This window comes from Octopus sinensis, linkage group LG16, assembly GCF_006345805.1.
Source record: "Octopus sinensis linkage group LG16, ASM634580v1, whole genome shotgun sequence".
In the NCBI taxonomy this organism is placed as follows: Eukaryota; Metazoa; Mollusca; class Cephalopoda; order Octopoda; family Octopodidae; genus Octopus; species Octopus sinensis.
In genome coordinates, this window is record NC_043012.1 from 54,424,959 (window position 1) to 54,446,172 (window position 21,214).

The 21,214-nt window shown below is 37.0% G+C and overlaps 1 protein-coding gene across 1 annotated transcript; it reads right to left on the bottom strand.

Annotated features, from left to right (window-relative positions):
- Positions 1-200: 200 nt before the first annotated feature.
- Positions 201-21,211, bottom strand: LOC115220403 (ashwin-like). The gene is made up of 4 exons (XM_029790524.2): positions 21,088-21,211; positions 14,860-15,044; positions 10,994-11,342; positions 201-2,086 (listed from the first exon to the last, which is right to left on the bottom strand). Exons 1-4 carry the CDS (start codon positions 21,175-21,177, stop codon positions 2,021-2,023), a joined length of 690 nt encoding a protein of 229 aa, XP_029646384.1. The 5' UTR covers positions 21,178-21,211; the 3' UTR covers positions 201-2,020.
- Positions 21,212-21,214: the final 3 nt, after the last annotated feature.

Below are 21,214 nucleotides of genomic sequence, written 5' to 3' on the forward strand. Positions count from 1 at the left end.
GTTTTAGTCAGGACTGTCTGTAATATGAAAGCATGGAAACCTTGAAGTGAAATGAACTTATAAATGATTGATGATATGGTAACAGCTTTAACTTGTACTGATATGTCTTCTGAAAACCACAATTTATAAACAGTCCTTTGAACTGAATAAGTATATACTGCCCTTATTTTAAATCTACTAAACAAATTAAGGAAAACATGATTTTTCTTTTCCCTTTCTTTTTTTTTCATACAGATAGAAGTATAGAGAAGTTGCTATTTTACGATAAATACTTTCTTTCATATCGAGATGCGACTTAAAAAAGTTCAAAATATTTTCATTCAGAATAAATTTTAACCTAAGTATAAAGGAAAACATCAAAATCTCTGCAAGACCGGTCAACAACAAATGGAACTAACTTATCGTTTAAAGGATAACAGAAAAGAAAGTAAACTTCGCAATAGGACAGTTTCAACACGTGAAATGAGCCTTTAGCTGATGCTAAGTTAATTACTTGCCTAACAAGTCCGGAGTGAATATAATCTAAAAATATGTATAACAAAAGACTTCGTAACTAACATCATTAATAGAAATTACAGAAAAATGAAAATCTGACAGAATGCTAATATCTGTGAAAAAATTTCCCAGAAAAAATTGCATGACCTTCAGATATTTAAGAGACCAAAATGAAGTAAAATTCTTTAGCTTCAATTATTTTGCAAGATATACTTACTACAATACAGAAAGAGCTACAATTTTTAAATATCTTCTACGATAAGTTAACCCTGTATATGATTAGAGAGAAGCTAAGTTAGTGAGCTGACATCGTGTATAAACCTTAAACTTGAACAAACATTCTAGAGCTAAAACCTTGAGTGAGAAGGATGATCTAATGATATATAATCTAAGTGAGGAACAGTTTTAGCTAGCTAGCTTAGCAAAAATCGAAACAGTTAGTTGCCCATGATGAAAAATATTTAATTTAAATATAAATATCAAACCATATCAAATATGAGCTGTTCATCACAGCAATGGTGTTTGGTAGTTCAATGTTTCACAGTTTTAGTAAGCTTCCAACATGAATGAGTACCAAGAGATGCTTTATCTGGATCAGTTCTTATCAAAGTCCATGTACTTATTGAGAGAAGCACAGCATTCACTGGAATTTCTTTTCGAGGCATTGTTATTCTGATCATGAACATTATTATTATTATTATTATCATAGGTATTATAATGTAATTGTTAGTAAAGAATTCTTTTTTTTTTCATGGAAAAAAATTATGTGACATTAAGTTTGTTTATGGTGCAATTTGGCCATGTATAACTTTTAATCTGAAAACTTAATTATCTTTTTAACTGATGAAACAGTAAAAAATTAAGTTAAAATTATACCACCCTTTCAATTAATGTACTGACCCCCAGCCAATATATTACATTTGTACAATACTATGAAGACAATAAATAATGAATCCCCTGCTCCTATACGCATGAAGATTGAGCTATTAGAGTAGGTGGGAAAATTATGACAATACTAAGGCATAAAACCTTAGGGATTTTTGGTTCTTCTTTTTAGAAGAAGAAACAATGACAATACTTAATGGTATGAGCATGACCAGTGTCGTAGAAGAAATTATTATTGTTGGTTGATGAACTTTAAATTACTGAGAGGAAGGAATATAAAAAAAAAAAAGGAAGCAACGTAGATGTTTTTTTTATATTGCTTATTAGATGAAAACAATGATTATCCCATTAACAATAATACATTGATGTCGAACATAAATGATGTATGTATGTATGCACGTGTATGACAGAAGGATATGAGCTGGAAACCTAACAGATATCCTATAATGAAACACTCTGACATAGTGTGTTTATTGGTGTCTGTGTATGTATGTATGTATGCTTGTGTGATAGTAGGATATTAGCTGGAAACCTGACAGATATCCTGTGAAGAATTAACACACTGCTGTCAAAACATAAATGGTAAGAGGATAATAACTGGACTTTTGAATATAGTTATCTGCCCTACATGAGACATCTGCTATGGCCAAGTGATACGAGGAATAATTTTCTTCTTTTTCTCGGGTACATCACTCTCATGGTGAACCTACAAAAGAAATGAAAACAATAAGAGGAATTTTTAAAAATTTGTTAAAACATTTTGTTGTGTCTGGGGAGAGTCATTACGGCAATATCAATAATGAGGTGCATCTTGATGGATGAAGTAAAGTATAGTGCATTGAAGGAGGCTTTTCCTCTGGATGTAAATCCACTGGGGCCGGAAGTGGATATCAAACTTTGAGCCTTGGTGGTGGATTATAACGACATTAAGGAAAAGATAAAGTGGTAAGTGTGATTTGTTTTTAAAGACTGTGAATAGACTTGAAAAAGAAAAAAATTTTTTTTTGTTAAAACTCATAATCATCTCAGTGGAATGAGCATTTGTAAAAATTTGTGTTAAACTTTAAGGTTAAAAAAAAGTAAAATCACGTAACCATCCCGGAGCGGGGTCAGGATGACCATTTCATCTTCATTATAAATACTTCGTTTTATTCATCGTTTCATGTGTTAATTGTCCCCGCATGTGTGTATGTCCCCTCTGTGTTTGACCCTTGTGGCTTGATTAAAATTTAATATTAATAATGACTCTCCCTAGACACAACAAAATGTGTTTCAATACAGGAATTCACATAAAGAATCTTGCAAACCAAATACAAAAACAAGGTATATCAAAATGCTGCTATTTATCAAAACAATGTTATTTAATTTAGATATCATCATCATCGTTTAACGTTTGTTTTCCATGCTAGCATGGGTTGGACGGTTTGACTGGGGTCTGGGAAGCCAGGAGGCTGCACCAGGCTCCAGTCTATCATAACTAAAAAGCAGTGTTGTATGATTGTCAATGCAGCTGAATATCTAATGAACTACAAAGTACTTTCACTTTCACTATCTTACTTGTTTCAGTCAGTAGACTATGGCCATGCTGGAGCACCACCATGAAGAATATTTAGTCAAACAAATCAACCCCAGTACTTACTTTCTAAACCTGGTACTTATTCTATTGGTCTCTTTTGCTGAACTGCTAAGTAACAGGGACAAAAACAGATCAACACCGATCATCAAGCAGTGAGGGGGGACAAAGACAGACAAACACATCACCATCGTCATCATCATCATCATCTAGTATCTGCTTTCCATGCTGGCATGGGTTAGACAATTTGACTGGAACTGGTAAGCCGGAGAGCTGCATGAGGTTCCAGCCTGATTTGGCATGGTTTCTACGGCTGGATGCTCTTCTCAACACCAACCACTCCAAGAGTATAATGGGTGTTTTAAACATGCCACTAGCACGGGTGCCACTCTGGTGGCACTGGTATCAGCCAAGACTATGATTTCACTTGGCTTGATGAGCCTTCTCAAACACAGCATATCACCAAAGGCTTCAGTCACTTATCATTGCTACTGTGAGGCCCAAAGTTCAAATATCATGCTTCACCACCTCGTCCCATGTCTTCCTCAGTCTACCTCTTCCCCAGGTTCCCTCCAAAGTTAGAGATTGGTACTTCTTTACACAGCTGTCTTCATCCATATATATATATATATATATATATATATATATATCATCATCATCATAACCGTTTAATGTCCATTTTCCGTGCTATGCTGGCATGGGTTGGACAGTTCAACTGGGGTCTGGGAAGCCAGAAGGCTGCACCAGGCTCCAGTCTGATCTGGCAGTGTTTCTAAAGCTAGATGCCCTTCCTAATGCCAACCACTCCCGAGAGTGTAGTGGGTGCTTTTTACATGCCACCAGCACAGGGGCCATAAAGGGCTGGCAACGACTATGACTAGTTGGTGCTTTTACGTGCCACCGACACAGAACCAGTCAAAGTAGCGTTGGCATCAGCCACATTCGGATGGTGCTTTTTACATGCCACCAGCATGGGGATCTCAACTACAATTTCCATTTGGTTTTGGTTTTGATGTACTTGACTCAATAGGTCTCCTCAAGCACGGCATGTCGCCCTACAATCCAAGGTACTTTTGAGTGGGCTGGTTATGCAACACTGCTGTAGGTTACAGCTGTAAACTCACTTTATTTGCCGGATCTTCTCAGTCACAGCATATCTCCAGAGGTCTTAGTCTTTTATCCTTGCTTCTGTAAGGCCCAACATTAGAAGGTCATGCTTCACCACTTCATCCCATGTCTTCCTGGGTCTCCCTCTAACCTAGAGTTCCTTCCACTGTTTGGGAGTGGCACTTCTTCACACAGATCTTTTCATCCATCTGTAGTACATGACCATACCAATGCAAACATCTGATGCTTCTTATGTCCAACATTTCTCTCAGGGTACTTACACTCTGTCGTGTGTGCACACTGACATTACACATCCAGCGGATCATACTAGCTTCATTTCTTTTGAGCCTACGCATGTCTTCAGCAGTCACAGCCCATGTTTCACTGGTGTGAAGCATGACAGTTCGCACACATGCATTGTACAATCTACCTTTCACTCTGAGCGAGAGGCCCTTTGTCACCAGTAGGAGTAGGAGCTTTCTGAACTTTGCCCAGGCTATTCTTATTCTAGTGGTAATGCTCACTAAGCATCCACCCCCACTACAGACTTGGTCACCTAGGTAGTGGAAGCTATCAACTACTTCTAGTTTCTCCCCCTGGTATGTAATGGAATCTGTTTTTTGAGCATCTGTGGAGTTTATTGCCCCTGTTAATCTTCTTTTGATGTTGTTGCACCTCTTATGTGTTCATAGCTTACATGTATGTATGTATATATATATATATATATATATATATATATTAGAGAGAGAAACCTGGGTACATCTTATATATATATATATACACACACACACACATATAGCAGGTTTCCTTCAGTTTGCATCTACAAAATCCTCAAATTCACTTACAAGGCTTTGGTTAGCCCAAGACTATAATAAAAAAAAAATTTGCCCAAGGTGCCATGCAGTGGGACTGAACCCAGAACAATGTGGTTGAGAAACAAACTTCTTACCACACAGCCACACTTGCACCTATACTTGCAGATTTTCTTCTTCCTGAAGTACTCAACTGTATTCTTAGAATCAGACATCATATGGAGCATGAATTTATTGAAGCATGTTAGGTGACAACGGTTTGACCTTTTACTAATTGATCATTAGGTAAAAGGACATTTCAAGACAGCTATCTTCTACTTCAACGACAGAATAAGGTCAAAAATATCTTCAAGGAACAACACGCGAAACAAATTATGTCCAATGATAATAAAGATGGAAGTGGTGGTGGTGGTGGGTGGGTGAAATGAAGACAACAATAACGGTGAAAGCGAGAGTGGTGTTGATGATGATGATGATGATGACATAGGTGCTAAATGTAGCAATCTTGTCAAGAGTAATTTTTAAGTCTGGAGGAACGAATTGCATCCTTGGAATTGAAATGGTGGTGATGATTATAGTATAGTTTACAGGAAGAGGGGGTTTGGTGTAGTGTATACTGTAGAGCAGAGGTTCTCAACCATTATTTTATCTATGGATCCCTTTTATTACTATTTTATTCTGGTGGATCCCTGTAGTCATACGATATTTAAAAACTAGCTTCAAAGAAACTCCATACAAAATTCCCTATTTTGTTTTTCGCACATTAACTTGTTAAGTTGAACCATGTGAAATATTAGAGACAGAAACCTAGCTGTTTCTTGCAATAAATACCAATGCATACATCGAAAGCAAAATTTTTTCAGGGGCCCTTAAAATACTTATAATATGGTGAATGCCCAATTAACTATGTAAAATGTTAGAGAAAGAAAGCTAGTTGTTTCTTCAATAAATCGAAAGCAAAATTTTTTCAGGGTCCCTTAAAATATGGTGAATGCCCAATTAACTATGTAAAATGTTAGAGAAAGAAAGCTAGTTGTTTCTTCAATAAATCGAAAGCAAAATTTTTTCAGAGGCCCTTAAAATACTTATAATATTGCGAATGCCCAATTAACTATGTAAAATGTTAGAGAAAGAAAGCTAGTTGTTTCTTCAATAAATCGAAAGCAAAATTTTTTCAGAGGCCCTTAAAATACTTATAATATTGTGAATGCCCAATTAACTATGTAAAATGTTAGAGAAAGAAAGCTAGTTGTTTCTTCAATAAATCGAAAGCAAAATTTTTTCAGGGACCCTTAAAATACTTATAATATTGTGAATGCCCAATTAACTATGTAAAATGTTAGAGAAAGAAAGCTAGTTGTTTCTTCAATAAATCGAAAGCAAAATTTTTTCAGGGGCCCTTAAAATACTTATAATATTGCAAATGCCCAATTAACTATGTAAAATGTTAAAGAAAGAAAGCTAGTTGTTTCTTCAATAAATCGAAAGCAAAATTTTTTCAGAGGCCCTTAAAATACTTATAATATTGTGAATGCCCAATTAACTATGAAAAATGTTAGAGAGAGAAAGCTAGCTGTTTCTTCAATAAATCAAAAGTAAAATTTTTTCAGGGGCCCTTAAAATACTTATAATATGGTGAATGCCCAATTAATTATGTAAAATGTTAGAGAAAGAAAGCTAGTTGTTTCTTCAATAAATCAAAAGCAAAATTTTTTCAGGGGCCCTTAAAATACTTATAATATTGTGAATGCTCAATTAACTATGTAAAATGTTAGAGAAAGAAACCTGGTTGTTTCTCACAATACATACCAATACATACATCTGAGACAAAATTTTTTTCAAGGGCTCTTCAAATACTTTTAGGGATTTCCAATTTACTATTTTGTTGCGTGGACCCCACAAAATCTTATATGAACCCTCAGGGGCTGTATGGACCCCAGCTGAGAAGCACTGCTGTATAGTAATACTATAATGGTGTGCCATGTACAGTAACCATAGTAAAATTAGGGATAGTATGTGTTAACAACAGTATAGTCTTGTGTACTGTACAATAACATACATTGATGCAGTGTACGCTAACAGTAACCTAGTGTGGTATATTGCACAGTAACAATGTTATATACTGGTGTAATGTATTCTAACAAGAGTACTGATAAAAAAGGAAGAAAAAAAAGAAAAAATATTTAACATTTAACATAGGCGTAGGATTGGCTGTGTGGTAAGTAACTTGCTAACCAACCACATGGTTCCGGTTCAGTCCCACTGCATGGCACCTTAGGCAAGTGTCTTATACTATAGCCTCAGGCCAACCAAAGCCTTGTGAGAAGATTTGGTAGATGGAAACTGGATGAAGCCCGTCGTATATATGTATATGTATATATATATATATATATATATATATATATATATATATATATATATATATATATGTGTGTGTGTGTGTGTGTGTGTGTGTGTGTGTGTGTGTGTGTGTCTGTGTTTGTCCCCCCAACATCGCTTGACAACCGATGCTGGTGTGTTTTTCATCTCTGTAACTTAGCGGTTCGGCAAAAGAGACCGATAGAATAAATATTAGGCTTCTAAAGAATACATCCTGGGGTCGATTTGCTCGACTACAGGCGGTGCTCCAGCATGGAGGCGGTCAAATGACTGAAACAAGTAAAAAGAGTAAATAAAGAGAGAGAGAGAGAGAGAGAGAGAGAGAGAGAGAGAGAGAGTATTTAACTTAGAAAAAAAATCATGAGACAAGAAAAGTAAGGGAGGCAACTCCGAAATCCAAATAAACAATATTAATGAGTTTGATCTTTGGAAAGTACACTGACCATACCAGGCTTGTTTCAGCGTTATTAAGTCTCCTCAGCAAAGTATAGTTGACATGGGTGGGAGAATAAAGATCTTACGCGAAAAACATTCCCTAATTGAGTAAATTTAAAGTTTTGTGGAAAGTGATGTAACCTTAATAAAAATTACAGGGCCAAAAATTCTTCATCTTTAATGATAATTTTTGCAAAGACAGGCAACAAGAACAATTCTGAAATCCAAATTAATTCAAAAATTGAATTGGGACATGCAGTAGGAAGAAAGGCAACCTCTGAGGAATTGGAACTCAGAAAATAAAAACGGACAAAATGTCAATCAACATTATGTCCGACGAATATATTATGGAGTCAAGGCGGCGAGCTGGCAGAAACGTTAGCATGACGTGCGAAATGCTTAGTGGTATTTGGTCTGTCTTTACATTCTGAGTTCAAATTCTGCCGAGGTCGACTTTGCCTTTCATCCTTTCGGGGTCGATCTAATTGATTCACCCACTCCCCAAAAATTTCAGGCCTTGTGTAGAAAAGATTCTTTAAGGCAGTGAGCTAGCAGAAACGTTAGCGCGCCGGGTGAAATGCTTAGTGGCATTTCATCTGTCTTTACATTCTGAGTTCAAATTCTGCCGAGGTCGACTTTGCCTTTCGTCCTTTCGGGGTCGATCTAATTGACTCAACCACTCTCCAAAATTTTGTGGGCCTTGTGCCAAGAGTAGAAAAGATTCTTTAAGGCGGCGAGCTGGCAGAAACGTTAGCATGCCGGGCGAAATGCTTAGCGATATTTCATCTGCCATTACGTTCTGAATTCAAATTTCACCGAGGTGGACTTTGCCTTTCATCCTTTCGGTGTCGATAAATTAAGTACCAATTATGCACTGGAGTCAATGTAATCGGCTTAATACGTTTGTCTGTACTTGTTTGTCTCCTCTATGTTTAGCCCCTTGTGGGCAATTAAGAAATAAGTATTTCGTCTGTCTTTACATTCTGAGTTCAAATTCTGCCAAGGTTGACTTTGTCTTTCATCTTTTCAGGGGGTCAATAAATTAAGTACAAGCTGCATACTGGGATCAATCTAATCGACTACCCCACCTCCCCAAAAATTTCAGGCCTTGTGCCTAGAGTAGAAAAGAATATATTACGGGGTCAGATACACTATTGCTGTTAGATTAACAATATATTTTGATATAGTGTTCAGTAACATGGTGGAGTAAGGTACACAGTAAAACTAATTACAGCGAGGTGCTATGTAAATCACAGCTATTACATTCAAGTCTTTCATGTAATACATATCAATGCTAGTACACCATAAAGTTGCATTCGGAATACTATTGATAAACTTTAAGCTTAACCCTTTAGCATTTGGATTATTCTGTCAAATTTAGTGCTTATTTATTCAAATTGTCTTGAATTAATCATGCAATAAGTCACAGCTTCAGGACTTTGATGATGTGATTGTTCATTTTCAGAATAACTTTATAGGGTAGGTGTGAGAGGCTGGATCTGGCTGGTTTGAACATTAAATAAGTAGAATATTTTGGCCAGTTATGGCCATGCACTACCACCAAAGTTACAGACGTGTCAATGATAATTCTGAACCAACATCCTGCATTATGCATCAGGTACTGAGCACAAACAGAAAAGGAAGGAGAGGGGGTGCTCTAAAAATAGCTGGATGGGAGATATTGAGGGAGAGCTGGAAAAAAAAAAGAGGGATCCAGCTAGAGAGAAGCAGAAAAGACTACCCAAAGTTGAAAACAGTGGAAAAAAGTTTTCAATGATCTATACTGCATAGAGAGAAGGCTTCCAGAAAAAAATTAGTCCAATTCTTTATCATCTCAGCTATTCTATTCCTATTTACACTTAACCACTTAGCTAGAGCCGAAATGAGGAGGAAACTTCTATAGGAGTGCTTCTGAACCAGGATCCATATAAGATTTTAGGGAGTACACAAGCAAATTAGTAAACTGGGTTCACAATATTATTTTAAGGGTGCTTGAAAATATTTTTCTATTGTGTATCTATTGCCAGAAACAGTTCAACTTGCACAAGTGAATATGTGATAAACAAAATAGTTTTGGAAGAAGTATCTAAAGAATTAGTTTTTAAACATCGAATGTTTATGGGAGGTATCCACCAGAGTAGAATAGTAACTAAAGGGGTTCATAGATAAAAAAAAAAACGGTTGAGAATTACTGCTCTGAATGATCATTTGATTTAATACAAATAGCAAAATTTGCTCAAATGAAACCCGCCATATAATAATAAGAAAATAACACATAGGATAGTGCAGTCCTGGGCTCCCTGGACGTAGGAAAAAGACAGGATGGTCACGGCCAGAATCTCTCTGATCACAGAATTGCCCGATTAAGTCTGGGTCTGGGGCCAATCAACAACTGTACAACAGCTCCCTACAACCGATCGAAAAGGAAGCGAGGTTCTATCAGACTTAACTCCCTTCAAAAACGAAAACATTGGAAAATTAAGTCAGAGATATACTATCAGAATATAAGAGCTGAGGGCCATGGTTGGAAGGTTTTTGATCGCAGGTCTTCTCAAACAGAAGACCTGGAGCTTATCAACAATTATAATCGATTCAAACTTTAGTGTAAAAGTAATGTGTAACCCAGAGTTATCTCCCTTACATCAAGTGTTGTCAAAGTTGTTGCACAACGACCAATATATATATATTTTTTTTTTTTTATTAAATCAGTATAACTGATTTTTCTCTCCTAAAACATTTTACTGAAAATTTTCAAATGAAAGACCAATCGCAAACAATATTTGGACTCAAGAATCACGTTCGGATAGTGCTTTTTACATGCCATCGGTACAGGAGCCAGTCAGGGGGTACTAGTACCTGCCACGTTTGGATGGTGGTTTTAAAGGCGGCAAGCTGGCAGAAACGTTAGCACGTCGGGCGAAATGCGTAGCCATATTTCGTTTGCCATTATGTTCTGAGTTCAAATTCCGCCGAGGTTGACTTTGCCTCCTCGTCCTTTCGGGATCGATTAAATAAGTACCAGTTATGCACTGGGGCCGATATAATCGACTTAATCCGTGTGTTTGTCCTTGTTTGTCCTCTCTGTGTTTAGCCCCATGTGGGTAGTAAAGAAATAGGTTTTAACGTACCACTAGCACGGGAGCCAGTCAGGCAGGCCTGGCATCGATCACATTTGGATGATGCATTTAACGTGCGACCAGAACAGAAGCCAGTCAAGAGGGCACTGACCACAGCTATGATGATGATGATGATGATAAATGGATGCAATGAAAGAGACAAGAAATAATAGATATTTTTTAACACTTACATTGTTTTCTGATGGTCTCTTTTTTGCTTCTTCCGGTGACAAATTTTCTTCTAACGATTTCTCATGAGTACAGTGGTTATTTTTATTGCTTGATTCCGTAGTACAGCTTTCCTCCTTTGAATCCGGTGTACAGCTTTCCTCCTTTGAATCCGGTGTGATGTCCACTCGCTCACAAACGGTGGACTGACCATTGTCCACAGACAAAGAACCGCTACGAGAATTTAACCTGATCGTTTTCCTATCAAAATTTATGCATGAAACTGGTGGCTTCACTTGTGTCGTTGACTCAGTCGATGGATTATATGAAGACATAAAACGTGGCATAGGTTTCTCTTGGACGTCTGCAGAACTGCAACGAATATAAATGTCTCTTTTAGTTATTTATTTCAAATAAAATATTTCCTGCAAACAAGACTCCTTACCTACGTTATGGAACCTATTATGTGCATGTAAACTAGAAAGTCTCCCATGGCCACTCAACTTGTTAGAAACAGCAGTCAAATCTCCCTCAAGTTCACTTCACAACAACATGGTTTCAGGTTCAATTTCACTGTGCAGCACCTTGGGCAAGTATCTTCTACTATAATCACAGGCCAACTAATGCCTTGTGAGTGAATTTGGTGGACAGAAAATGTGTGGAAATCCATAATGTGTGTGTATGTGTTTATGCATAAACATGTGTATATATACATATGTAAAATATGTGTATGCATATGTATATCATAGAGACAATATGGTCGATGCCCATGTCACATAACTAGCACCCGTGCTAGTGACATGTAGAAAGCACTTTTCAAGCATTGGGCCTCAGAGGCAATGACAAATAACTGAGACCTTATACTGTGCTTAAGACGGTGAGCTGACAGAAACATTAGCACACCGGGCGAAATGCTTAACAGAATTCTGTCTGAATTTACGTTCTGAGTTCAAATTCTGACATGGTCGACTTTGCCTTTCATCTTTTTGCGGGGAGTTGATAAATTAAGTATTAGTTGCGTACTGAGGTCAATCTAATCGATTGGCCCCTTCCCCCAAAATTTCAGGCCTTGTGCCTAAAGTAGGAAAGGTTATACCATGCTTAGAAGACCCATCAAGTCAAGTGAAATTGCAGTCATGGCAGATATTGGTGTCATGCAACTGGCACTCATGTCGGTGGCACGTAAAAGCACTCATTAAACTCTCAGAGTGATTGGCATTAGGAAGGGCATCTCTCTATATATAAACGGCAAAATGTCTGTCTGTGTGTGTGTGTGTCCTTTATACAAATCCACAGTCTTTCAGTTAAGGGCTCGCACTTTTTATGGTCATTCAAAACCATCCGAGGGTGGTCGTGCATATCTTTACATTTCTCCAGTCACTCCGCAAAGCCATTAAAAAATCAATAGAAGTGACTTTTTCGTGAATTTTCTATCCAAAACCCAATCAAAATGCCCGAAACTTGATACGCCAATTGAATGCCAGCTAGCTGTATGTGATTGGTCAGAGATTTGGACAGTACTCGCATATATGTGCACATGCACGCAGCTGTATATGCATGCACTAGCACTATGACCCGGCGTTGCCAGGTCATAGTGCTAGTCCAGCTATAGAAACCATGTCAAATCAAACTGGAGTCTGGTGTAGCCCCACAGCTTACCAGCCCTGCTTAAACCGTCTGACCTATGCCAGCATGGACAACATGGATGCAAAATCTAAATGAGGAAGCTGATGATTTATGTGTGTGTGTGTGATCATCATTTAACGCCTGCTTTCCATACTGGCATGGGTTGGACGGTTTGACTGTGGACTAGCAAGCCAGGCTCCAATCTGACCTGGCAAGGTGTCTACAGCTGGATGCCCTTCTTAACGCCAACCACTCCAAGAATGTGGTGGGTGCTTTTTACATGCCACCTCCACAGGGACCAGTCAGGCAGCACTGGCATAGACTATGCTCAAATGGTGCTTTTTATGTGCTACCAGGGCGGGAGCCAATCAAGTGGCACTAACATCAGGCACACTCAAATGGTGCTTTTTATATGCCACCAGCACCAGGTTCCAATCTGATTTGGCAAGGTTTCTATGGTTGGATGCCCTTGCTAGAGCCAACCACTCCAAGAGTGTAGTAGTTGCTTTTTATGTTCCACTGGCACGATTGCCATTGATTTGACACCGATATTGGCCACAACTACAGTCTAACTTGGTCTGACAGGTCAACACAAGCACGGTATATTGCCAAGGGTCTTGATTACCTGTGACTGCCTCCATGAAACCCAACACTCAAATAGAAGACACTCACCTAAGGAGCCATGCTGTGGATTGAACCCAAAATCACATGGCTGGAAAACAAACTGCTTAACCATGCAGCAATGCCAGCAAGTTTTATCTTTTACTTGATTTAGTTATTTGACTATGGCCATGCTGGGGCACCACCTTAAAAGGTTTAGTCAATCAAATCAACCTTAGTACTTATTTGTTTTTTAAACCATGGTACCTATTCTATCAGTCTCTTTTGCCAAGCAGTTAAGTTACAGGGATGTAAACAAACCAACAGTTGCCAAGCAAAGGTGGAGGACAAACACATACACAAAGATATATACACACCATACACACACACGAAACTGGTTATATGTAATTGAAGAGAGGTTAAGAATTCATACAAATCCAAGATTATTGTTAAAAAGTAAAGCTGGAAACAGTACGAAAGTGTGTTTACAGATTTTTTTATATTTTTTACATTGAGTGAGCTTTTATCAAGTGTGTGTGTGTGTGTGCAAGTCTGTGTTTGTGTTTGTCTATCCATACGGCTTTAAAACCAGTGTTAGCTTGTTTACATCTCAGTAACAAAGCAACTTGACAAAATGCTTTGTAGCTTTTCTTCAGGGCAGTCATGGCTGGAACACCTTTAGCCAGTCTACTTGACAAAAGCTCAGTGGTTCTCAACTATTTTTTAACCTATGGACCCCTTTGATTACTATTTTGCTCAAGTAGACCCCTATAGTTATTTGATGTTTGGATAAAGAACCCCTTCAGTCATCAAAGAACATGGGATTGCACCTAGAAAGTTACCCTCCAAGATACAAGTCCAGTTAAGGTTGTTTATGAAAGACCAGCAGTCACCCATGCATACCAGCCTCTCCTCACTGATGTTATCCAAGGGAAAGCCTTGGCACCAGTGACGTCGCAACTCATTTCTACAGCTGAGTGGATTGGAGCAACGTGAAATAAAGTGTCTTGCTCAAGAACACAACACACAGCCTGGTCCAGGAATCAAACTCACTACCTCATGATTGTGAGCTCAACGCTCTAACCACTGAGCCATGCACCTTCGCATATTTGATGTTTAAAAACCAGTTTTAGTGATAGTTCTTTCAAAATTCAAAATTCCTATTTTGTTTATCATGCACTCACTTGTGCAGGCTGAACTATATGAAACATAAATTTATACTCAGACTAAGCCCTAACAGCTGAATGCTGGAGTCACTACTTATATACATATATATACATATATATATATATATATATATATCGCCATGATAGATCGTTAGCCACTACACACATTATTTTCTCTCCTTGTTTTTTTTTGTGTCCCTTTCTGTAGAAGAGTGTAGGCTCGAAACGTAAAAGACTTTTTCTATTCTAATCCTGTTTGTTTTGTACACCACCTGTCTTCGTCTTTTGTTTTTGTTTCTGTAAACTCTCCCTATATATATATATATATATATATATATATATATATATACTTGCAAGTGTGTATGTCTTTGTGTTTGTATCTGCCCCAATATCTGCCAATTGGCAAACGAAACTCACAGAATGAGAACCAAAGTCCCAGAGACTTAAGATTAAACATGCATGATGATTTAAGAATGAGAATATGAAAAGTAACTCACTTTTTAGAAACTTCATTTGCAGTAGATTTTGACCTCTTTGCTAACAGAATCTGTTTGTTGGTCATCAAAACACCTCGGCAATTGGAACGGTACTTTCTCTGAGGCAGAGGAAGTAAGCATCTGTTGTAAATGTCTATCAGTTCATCTTTGTCGAGAGTGTCAAGATTTGGTAAATCAATACAGTGCTGGGAAGAGATAAATAGAAATTTTTAAAATCATAACTCAAGTTATTTTGGTGACATCAGCATAGATGTAGTGGAACACGGGTAACTGGATACTGTTAGTGTAGGGATGGAATCACTAGTAACTGAGTAATGCTAATGTAGAGTAGGAGAATAAAATAACTGGTTGGCATTACAGTAGGGGTACTCTTAGTGTAGATCCAAGTTAACACCAAAAAAAAAAAAAACCTTTAGACCTAACCCTTTAGTATTCGGATTTTTCTATCAAATGTAATGCTTAATTATTCACATTGCTATGAATTAATCATGCATCATCTTGTAGCTTTGAGATTTTGATGATGTGTTCATTTATTTTTTAAAAAGACATTGTACGGTAGGTGTGAGACGCCAGATCTGACCAGTTTTAACATGAAACAGGTAGAATAGTTTGGCCAGGTATGGCCGGTTTGAATGTTAAAGGGTTGAACTTAAAACTTAAGCCTTTAGCATTTAAACTGACCGTATCTGGCCCAAATAGTCTTCCTGTTTTATATTCAAACTGGCCATGTTCAACATCTCTCACCTACCCTGCAATGTCATTCTAAAAATAAACAATCACATCTTTGAAATCTCTAAGCTACAAGATAATACGCGATTAATTTTTTTAAATGTGAATAAGTTTTATATATTTGATAGAGTTATCTGAATCTTAAAGGGTTACGGGTTTGTAGTCCAGTAGCATACTCACTTAGCCAATTCTCAAGAATCCTATAAACATGAGCTCTGCAGACTGTCTTCCTCTAGAAATGATATATAAACACAATGCTTGTGCCCTATGAGACCCACAACAATCAACATCAGTGTAAAAATCACACAATAAATAATCCATATGAGATAATTGGATCTATTGGGAGTTTTTCAAAGTTAGCATATCTTGCGAACATTGTAGATTAATCATCTGCAAAAACATCACATTTGATGAACTAGTTTTGCCAGCCAACTGTTTCTAAATTAAGTGAGAAACAGTAATTCCACTGGTATGGTCATGTGAATTATGTGAATAATTCAAAGCTGCAATGCAAGAATGGTCACTTGTCTTTGGTGTGTTGAAATAGACCAGACTGAAAATTATCAAAAATGATGTGTATAGTCTAGATTAAGTATAGCCTTTGGGGAAGCAGTGTTATTGTAGGGCCAATGGCTTGGATACCTACCAAACACCTGTAAAAAAAAACTGCTCCTTCCAATACTACCAAAACCCCAAATATCTTCTCTCTTCTGTTCAACATATTTCCATATAGAAGGGCCAAAAAATATAAACACTTTCCACTACAATCAAGTTGCCTGGATTATCAATGCCACCATTTTTTGTGTTGTGACCAAGTATACACTTACAAAAGGGAACCAGTTTACATTTTGAACCTAATCTTGCAGGTCAGTCAGAATATTCCCTGGTAAAAGCATATAACCAAACAAAGACTATATAGCAGTCTTCTTGCAATCACTGCTGCCATTAGAGATTCATGTATTTTACAGGATATTGCAGAAGACCTTAGCAAGAACTAAATAGTGATACACTCTACAGACAGATACCCTAACTAATCATTTGTCCACCAAAAAAAACCTTTACCTACAGCTCTGAACAGACAGGAGATGTTGACAGATCACAGTACGTTGTATGAACAAGTCAGGCACACCCAAGCCAGATGGTGGCTTAAAGAGAACAAAATGAGATTCTTTATCAACCGTTTAGCATTCAGAGTTCTTCGTCAGATGTAATATTCATTTATTTACAGTGATTCAAATTAATCACACAATATCTCATAGCTTTGAAAATTTGATGATGTGTTTTCAGAATTACATTGTATGGTAGGTATAAGAGGTTAGATCTAGCTGGTTTGAACATAAGATGTGTAGAATATTTTGTCAGATCTGGCCAGTTTAAATGCTAAAGGGTTAAAGGTACTGAAAAAATTAATAGATTTCCAGACAAAATGCCTTGTGGTATTGCATGTCCCTGCACATTCTAAGCACAAATCCTATTTCAATTGATTGAGCCTTTCATCCATCTTGGGTCAATAAATATCGGGATTGGTCTAATCACTAGACCAGTGCTCCAGAACTGATAAGCTGTGGCATACTGGTGTGATGCCAGATGTGGTGCAGGGTAACCTGAATACAATTTTTTCCCCTATAGGCACAGGAGTGGCTGTGTGGTAAGAAGCTTGCTTCCCAACCACATGATTCCAATAATTCAGTTCTACTGCATAACACCTTGGACAAGTGTCTTGTCTATAGCCTCGGGCCAACCAAAGCCTTGGAAGAGGATTTGGTAGATGGAAACTGAAAGAAGCCCATCATGTGTATATATATATATATATGTATGTATGTATATATATATATTTGTATGTATCTTTGTCTGTATATATATATATATGTATGTATGTATCTTTGTCACCCCACCCACATCACTATTTGACAACCAGTGTTGGTGTGTTTACGTCCCTGTAACTTAGCAGTTCAGCAAGAGTGATAGAATAAGTACCAGGCGGTGAGCTGGCAGAAAAGTTAGCATACCGGGCGCAATGCTTAGTATTATTTTGTCTGCCGTTACGTTCTGAGTTCAAATTCCATCGAGGTCGACTTTGCCTTTCATCCTTTCAGGGTTGATAAATTAAGTACCAGTTACGCACTGGTGTCGATGTAATCGACTTAATCCATTTGTCCCCTCTATGTTTAGCCCTTTGTGGGCAATAAAGAAATAAGAATAAGTACCAGGCTTAAGAAATAAGTACTGGGCGGTCGATTCATTTGACTAAAACTTCAAGGCAGTGCTCAAACATGGTCGCAGTCTAATGACTGAAACAAGTAAAAGATAAAAAATACTTTTAGTTGTATTTTTAATCCAGGTGTGCTGCTGAATTTTGAAAAAAATATAAGTGTACCACCACAAGTGAAAAACGGTTGTAAAGCACTGCACTAAACTCTTCATAGGAAATGTATGACTTTGTGACAGTGTTAGAAATTAAAACAGAGAATAAGCAAGAGTCTTAAGCTCTTACTGAGCTGAACTTTTGATGAGGTTTTGGTTCCCAGCTGGGTGGATAGTTACACTTACATCCTTAATAATCACTGGAAAAACATAACTGCCACAACTTCACATTCCTCTCTCATCATAGTAACCAATGAAAGTAAAGCTTAGTGGTTATGTTATTTGCAAATCCCAACTGCAAACAAAAAAGACCTCCAAAAGGTATGAACATCACAACTTCTCATTTCTCACCAGTATTTCACTTTTCCTATAACTGTGAGGCTTCGTAAAAATGATATCTTCTCATTAAGGCAAACAAAACTTGATTATCAGCAGCTATCAAAACTTGGCTCAACTGTACAATACTGGACAAAGTAATTCTACCTAATTTTGGCACAAAGCCAGAAATATTGAGGGGAGGGGCCAAGATGATGACATCAACCCAGTTTTTGGCTTTTTTATTTTATCAATCCTGAAATGATGGAAAGCAAAGCTGACTTCAGCAGACTTTGAACTCAGAATGTAAAGAGCAGAAGAAAAACTACAAAGCATTTTGCTGGATATATAATGATTCTGCCAGCTTGTCGTTTTAAGCTGAACAAAATTATCTAAGTAATGCATATTCAATGATTCATCCATACCATTCCTGGAGCTGTACAATTTGAAAATGAAATTTAAGGAAATAATTCTAGGAGTATCCACCGGTGGGATGTGAATAGAACAATGTAATAGCTAAGTGAATAACACTTGCTGGTGAACAGAAGAAACTGTGAACTGTGTCAAGAAGATATGTCATACTGTGGATACCTTTGAGTAATCTAAATGACATGAAGAAGAGAAATTTTCACAAGCATATGAGAGAAAAGTCTGTATGTGAATGAACTGTATTGTCAAAATCTAAGCTGGCCTCCTTTATAAAGCGACTTCTAACTGTCATCATCATTATCTAATATCCATTTTCTATCTTTACATTGGTCAGACAGAATTAGTTAAGGCATTTTTTTTTCCTACAGACTGATTCCTCTTCCTGTTTTCTCATAGCTAGACATATTTTTCACGGAAGAGTGAAAATGAAAAACCCCGCTTATATAAAGGTGATGCTCATTTACAAACGTACTATTGCTTGATTCAATACAGTAAGTTTTTGGTATAGGCAAATCCTGCATGTAATTCTCAAAAGAATCTAGTGAAGACAATACCACATCAGATCAAATAATTACTACCCTCGTTTAATATTTATTTCTTTGACATAAAATGATTGCACCTCATTTATATACATAAAACAAAAAAATTTTTAATATATTGAATTGAATTGTTATTTTCGTTTTTGTCTTGTCCTTTTTTTAGTTTAGTTTAGGGTTGTGCTATGAAGGATTACCTTCCAAACAGTGTTCTTTTATTCTTTTGGTTCAGTAATTAGACTACGGTCATGCTGGAGCACCGTTTTATAGAGTTTTTTTTAGTCAAAGAAATTGACCCCAGGACTTATTCTTTCATACTCTTTTGCCGAACCGCTAAGTTACAGGAACATAAACACACCGGCACCGGTTGTCAAGTGATGGTGGGAGGACAAACACACACACACACACATATATATATATAAATATATACGACGGGCTTCTTTCAGTTTCCATCTACTAAATCTTTGGCTATAGTAGAAGACATTTGCCCAAGGTTCCAAGCAGTGGGAGTGAACCTGGAAGCATGTGGTTGCGACGCAAGTTTCTTACCACACAGCCACGCCTGCGCCTAAGTATGTGAACATCGCCATTTCGCGTGTATAAACATGTTTTGTTTGCATTTGAAAAATATGTATTTCGCTTGTAGTTTCAAGAGACACCGTTTGAACAAGCGCCAAACTTTAAAAATAAGTACTGGGTTCGCTTTGTTTGAATAAACCGTTCAAGGCAGTGCCCCAGCACGGCCGCAGTTCTATGAATAAACCAAGTAAAAGATAATTACATTTTAACCGTTAAAAACTGAAACAACATTTTAAATTTTCATTATTGCATATAGATAAATCACTTTCGTTATCGTGTTCAAATATTCTGTAGTACAGACTAAAACCGTTCATTTAGAATCTAAATAATACAAGTTATAAAATAAAGGCGATCTTTCGTTTTTAAATACATTATTCTCTTATTCTTCAGCCCTGAGGCTGCGGCCATGCTAAAGCACCGCCAGTGATATAATACACGAACTAAAGAGGGGACTTCTCTACCAAGAGGAGAAAACACCTGATGTAAAAGCCCCCGCGAAATTTCGCCCGCATTCAAATTTGAAACTCTTCGCTGATGACTTTTAAAGTCCATTTTAAAAAGTGATGGGCCTGCAGATTGAAGCAGTAATTTAATATAAGCTGTACACTCATGAATTTGTAAAATTAAAAATTCGTTTAGATGTTCTTTACATCCTTACATTTCCCCCTTTGTTTTTTACTTACCTTTGCTCTATTAAAAATAGCAACCAAATATCCCTAAAATAATATCTTCCTGTCATTTTTATTCAAACAACGAAAAACGTGGCATTTGATACAGAGAATGATAAAAAAAAACTGATGCGGTCACGGTTGGGTTGCTTTGAAGTTTGCTTCATAAAAATCTGACATAGGCTAAATCAAATAAATCTATAGAAAAGCCAAACCTGTTTAGATACCTTTATATTGTTTACAATATAATCTATAATTCACAGAATCATAGCAGTTCGTGATGAAGGGTTAAAATGGAAATAAAAACACAAGAAATGTCTAACCGTGTTAGGAATCATTAATTAATGTGGAACGACTCAAGCCGTGTCAGTACAACAGATTAACTAATTAACAGGAAAAGGCAAAAAATGACAATGATTGTTATTTAAGTTTATAATTGACTCATTTAATTAAACGGTCGTGTTGGATTGAGTCGAGATAGAAAAAGAAAAGAAAACGATGCGGTGTCTCTACACGGACGACAATGCAATGAATTACGTTAGAATTACATATGCATTAACTCATTTGAATAGGACTAAATATGCCTTTGTTCACTGACTGTAACTCACCGATTTTATAACCTTTAAAAGTCTTTCCTTAGTAAATAAATTTGGATAATTCCAGTCAATTTCTGAAGATTGCATCTTGTCCGCTGCCATCTTTGAAAAAGAAGTACAGCAGTAAATAAATAAGTTG

Bases quoted from the DNA above. Each gene is read 5' to 3' on its own strand.
- LOC115220403 (XM_029790524.2), bottom strand. From the start codon at position 21,177: ATGGCAGCGGACAAGATGCAATCTTCAGAAATTGACTGGAATTATCCA. The intron at 15,045-21,087 runs GTGAGTTACAGT...ATCTCTTCCCAG, and splicing joins TTTTAAAGGTTATAAAATCG to CACTGTATTGATTTACCAAA. The intron at 2,087-10,993 runs GTAAGTGTTAAA...TTTCTTTTGTAG, and splicing joins AGAGACCATCAGAAAACAAT to GTTCACCATGAGAGTGATGT.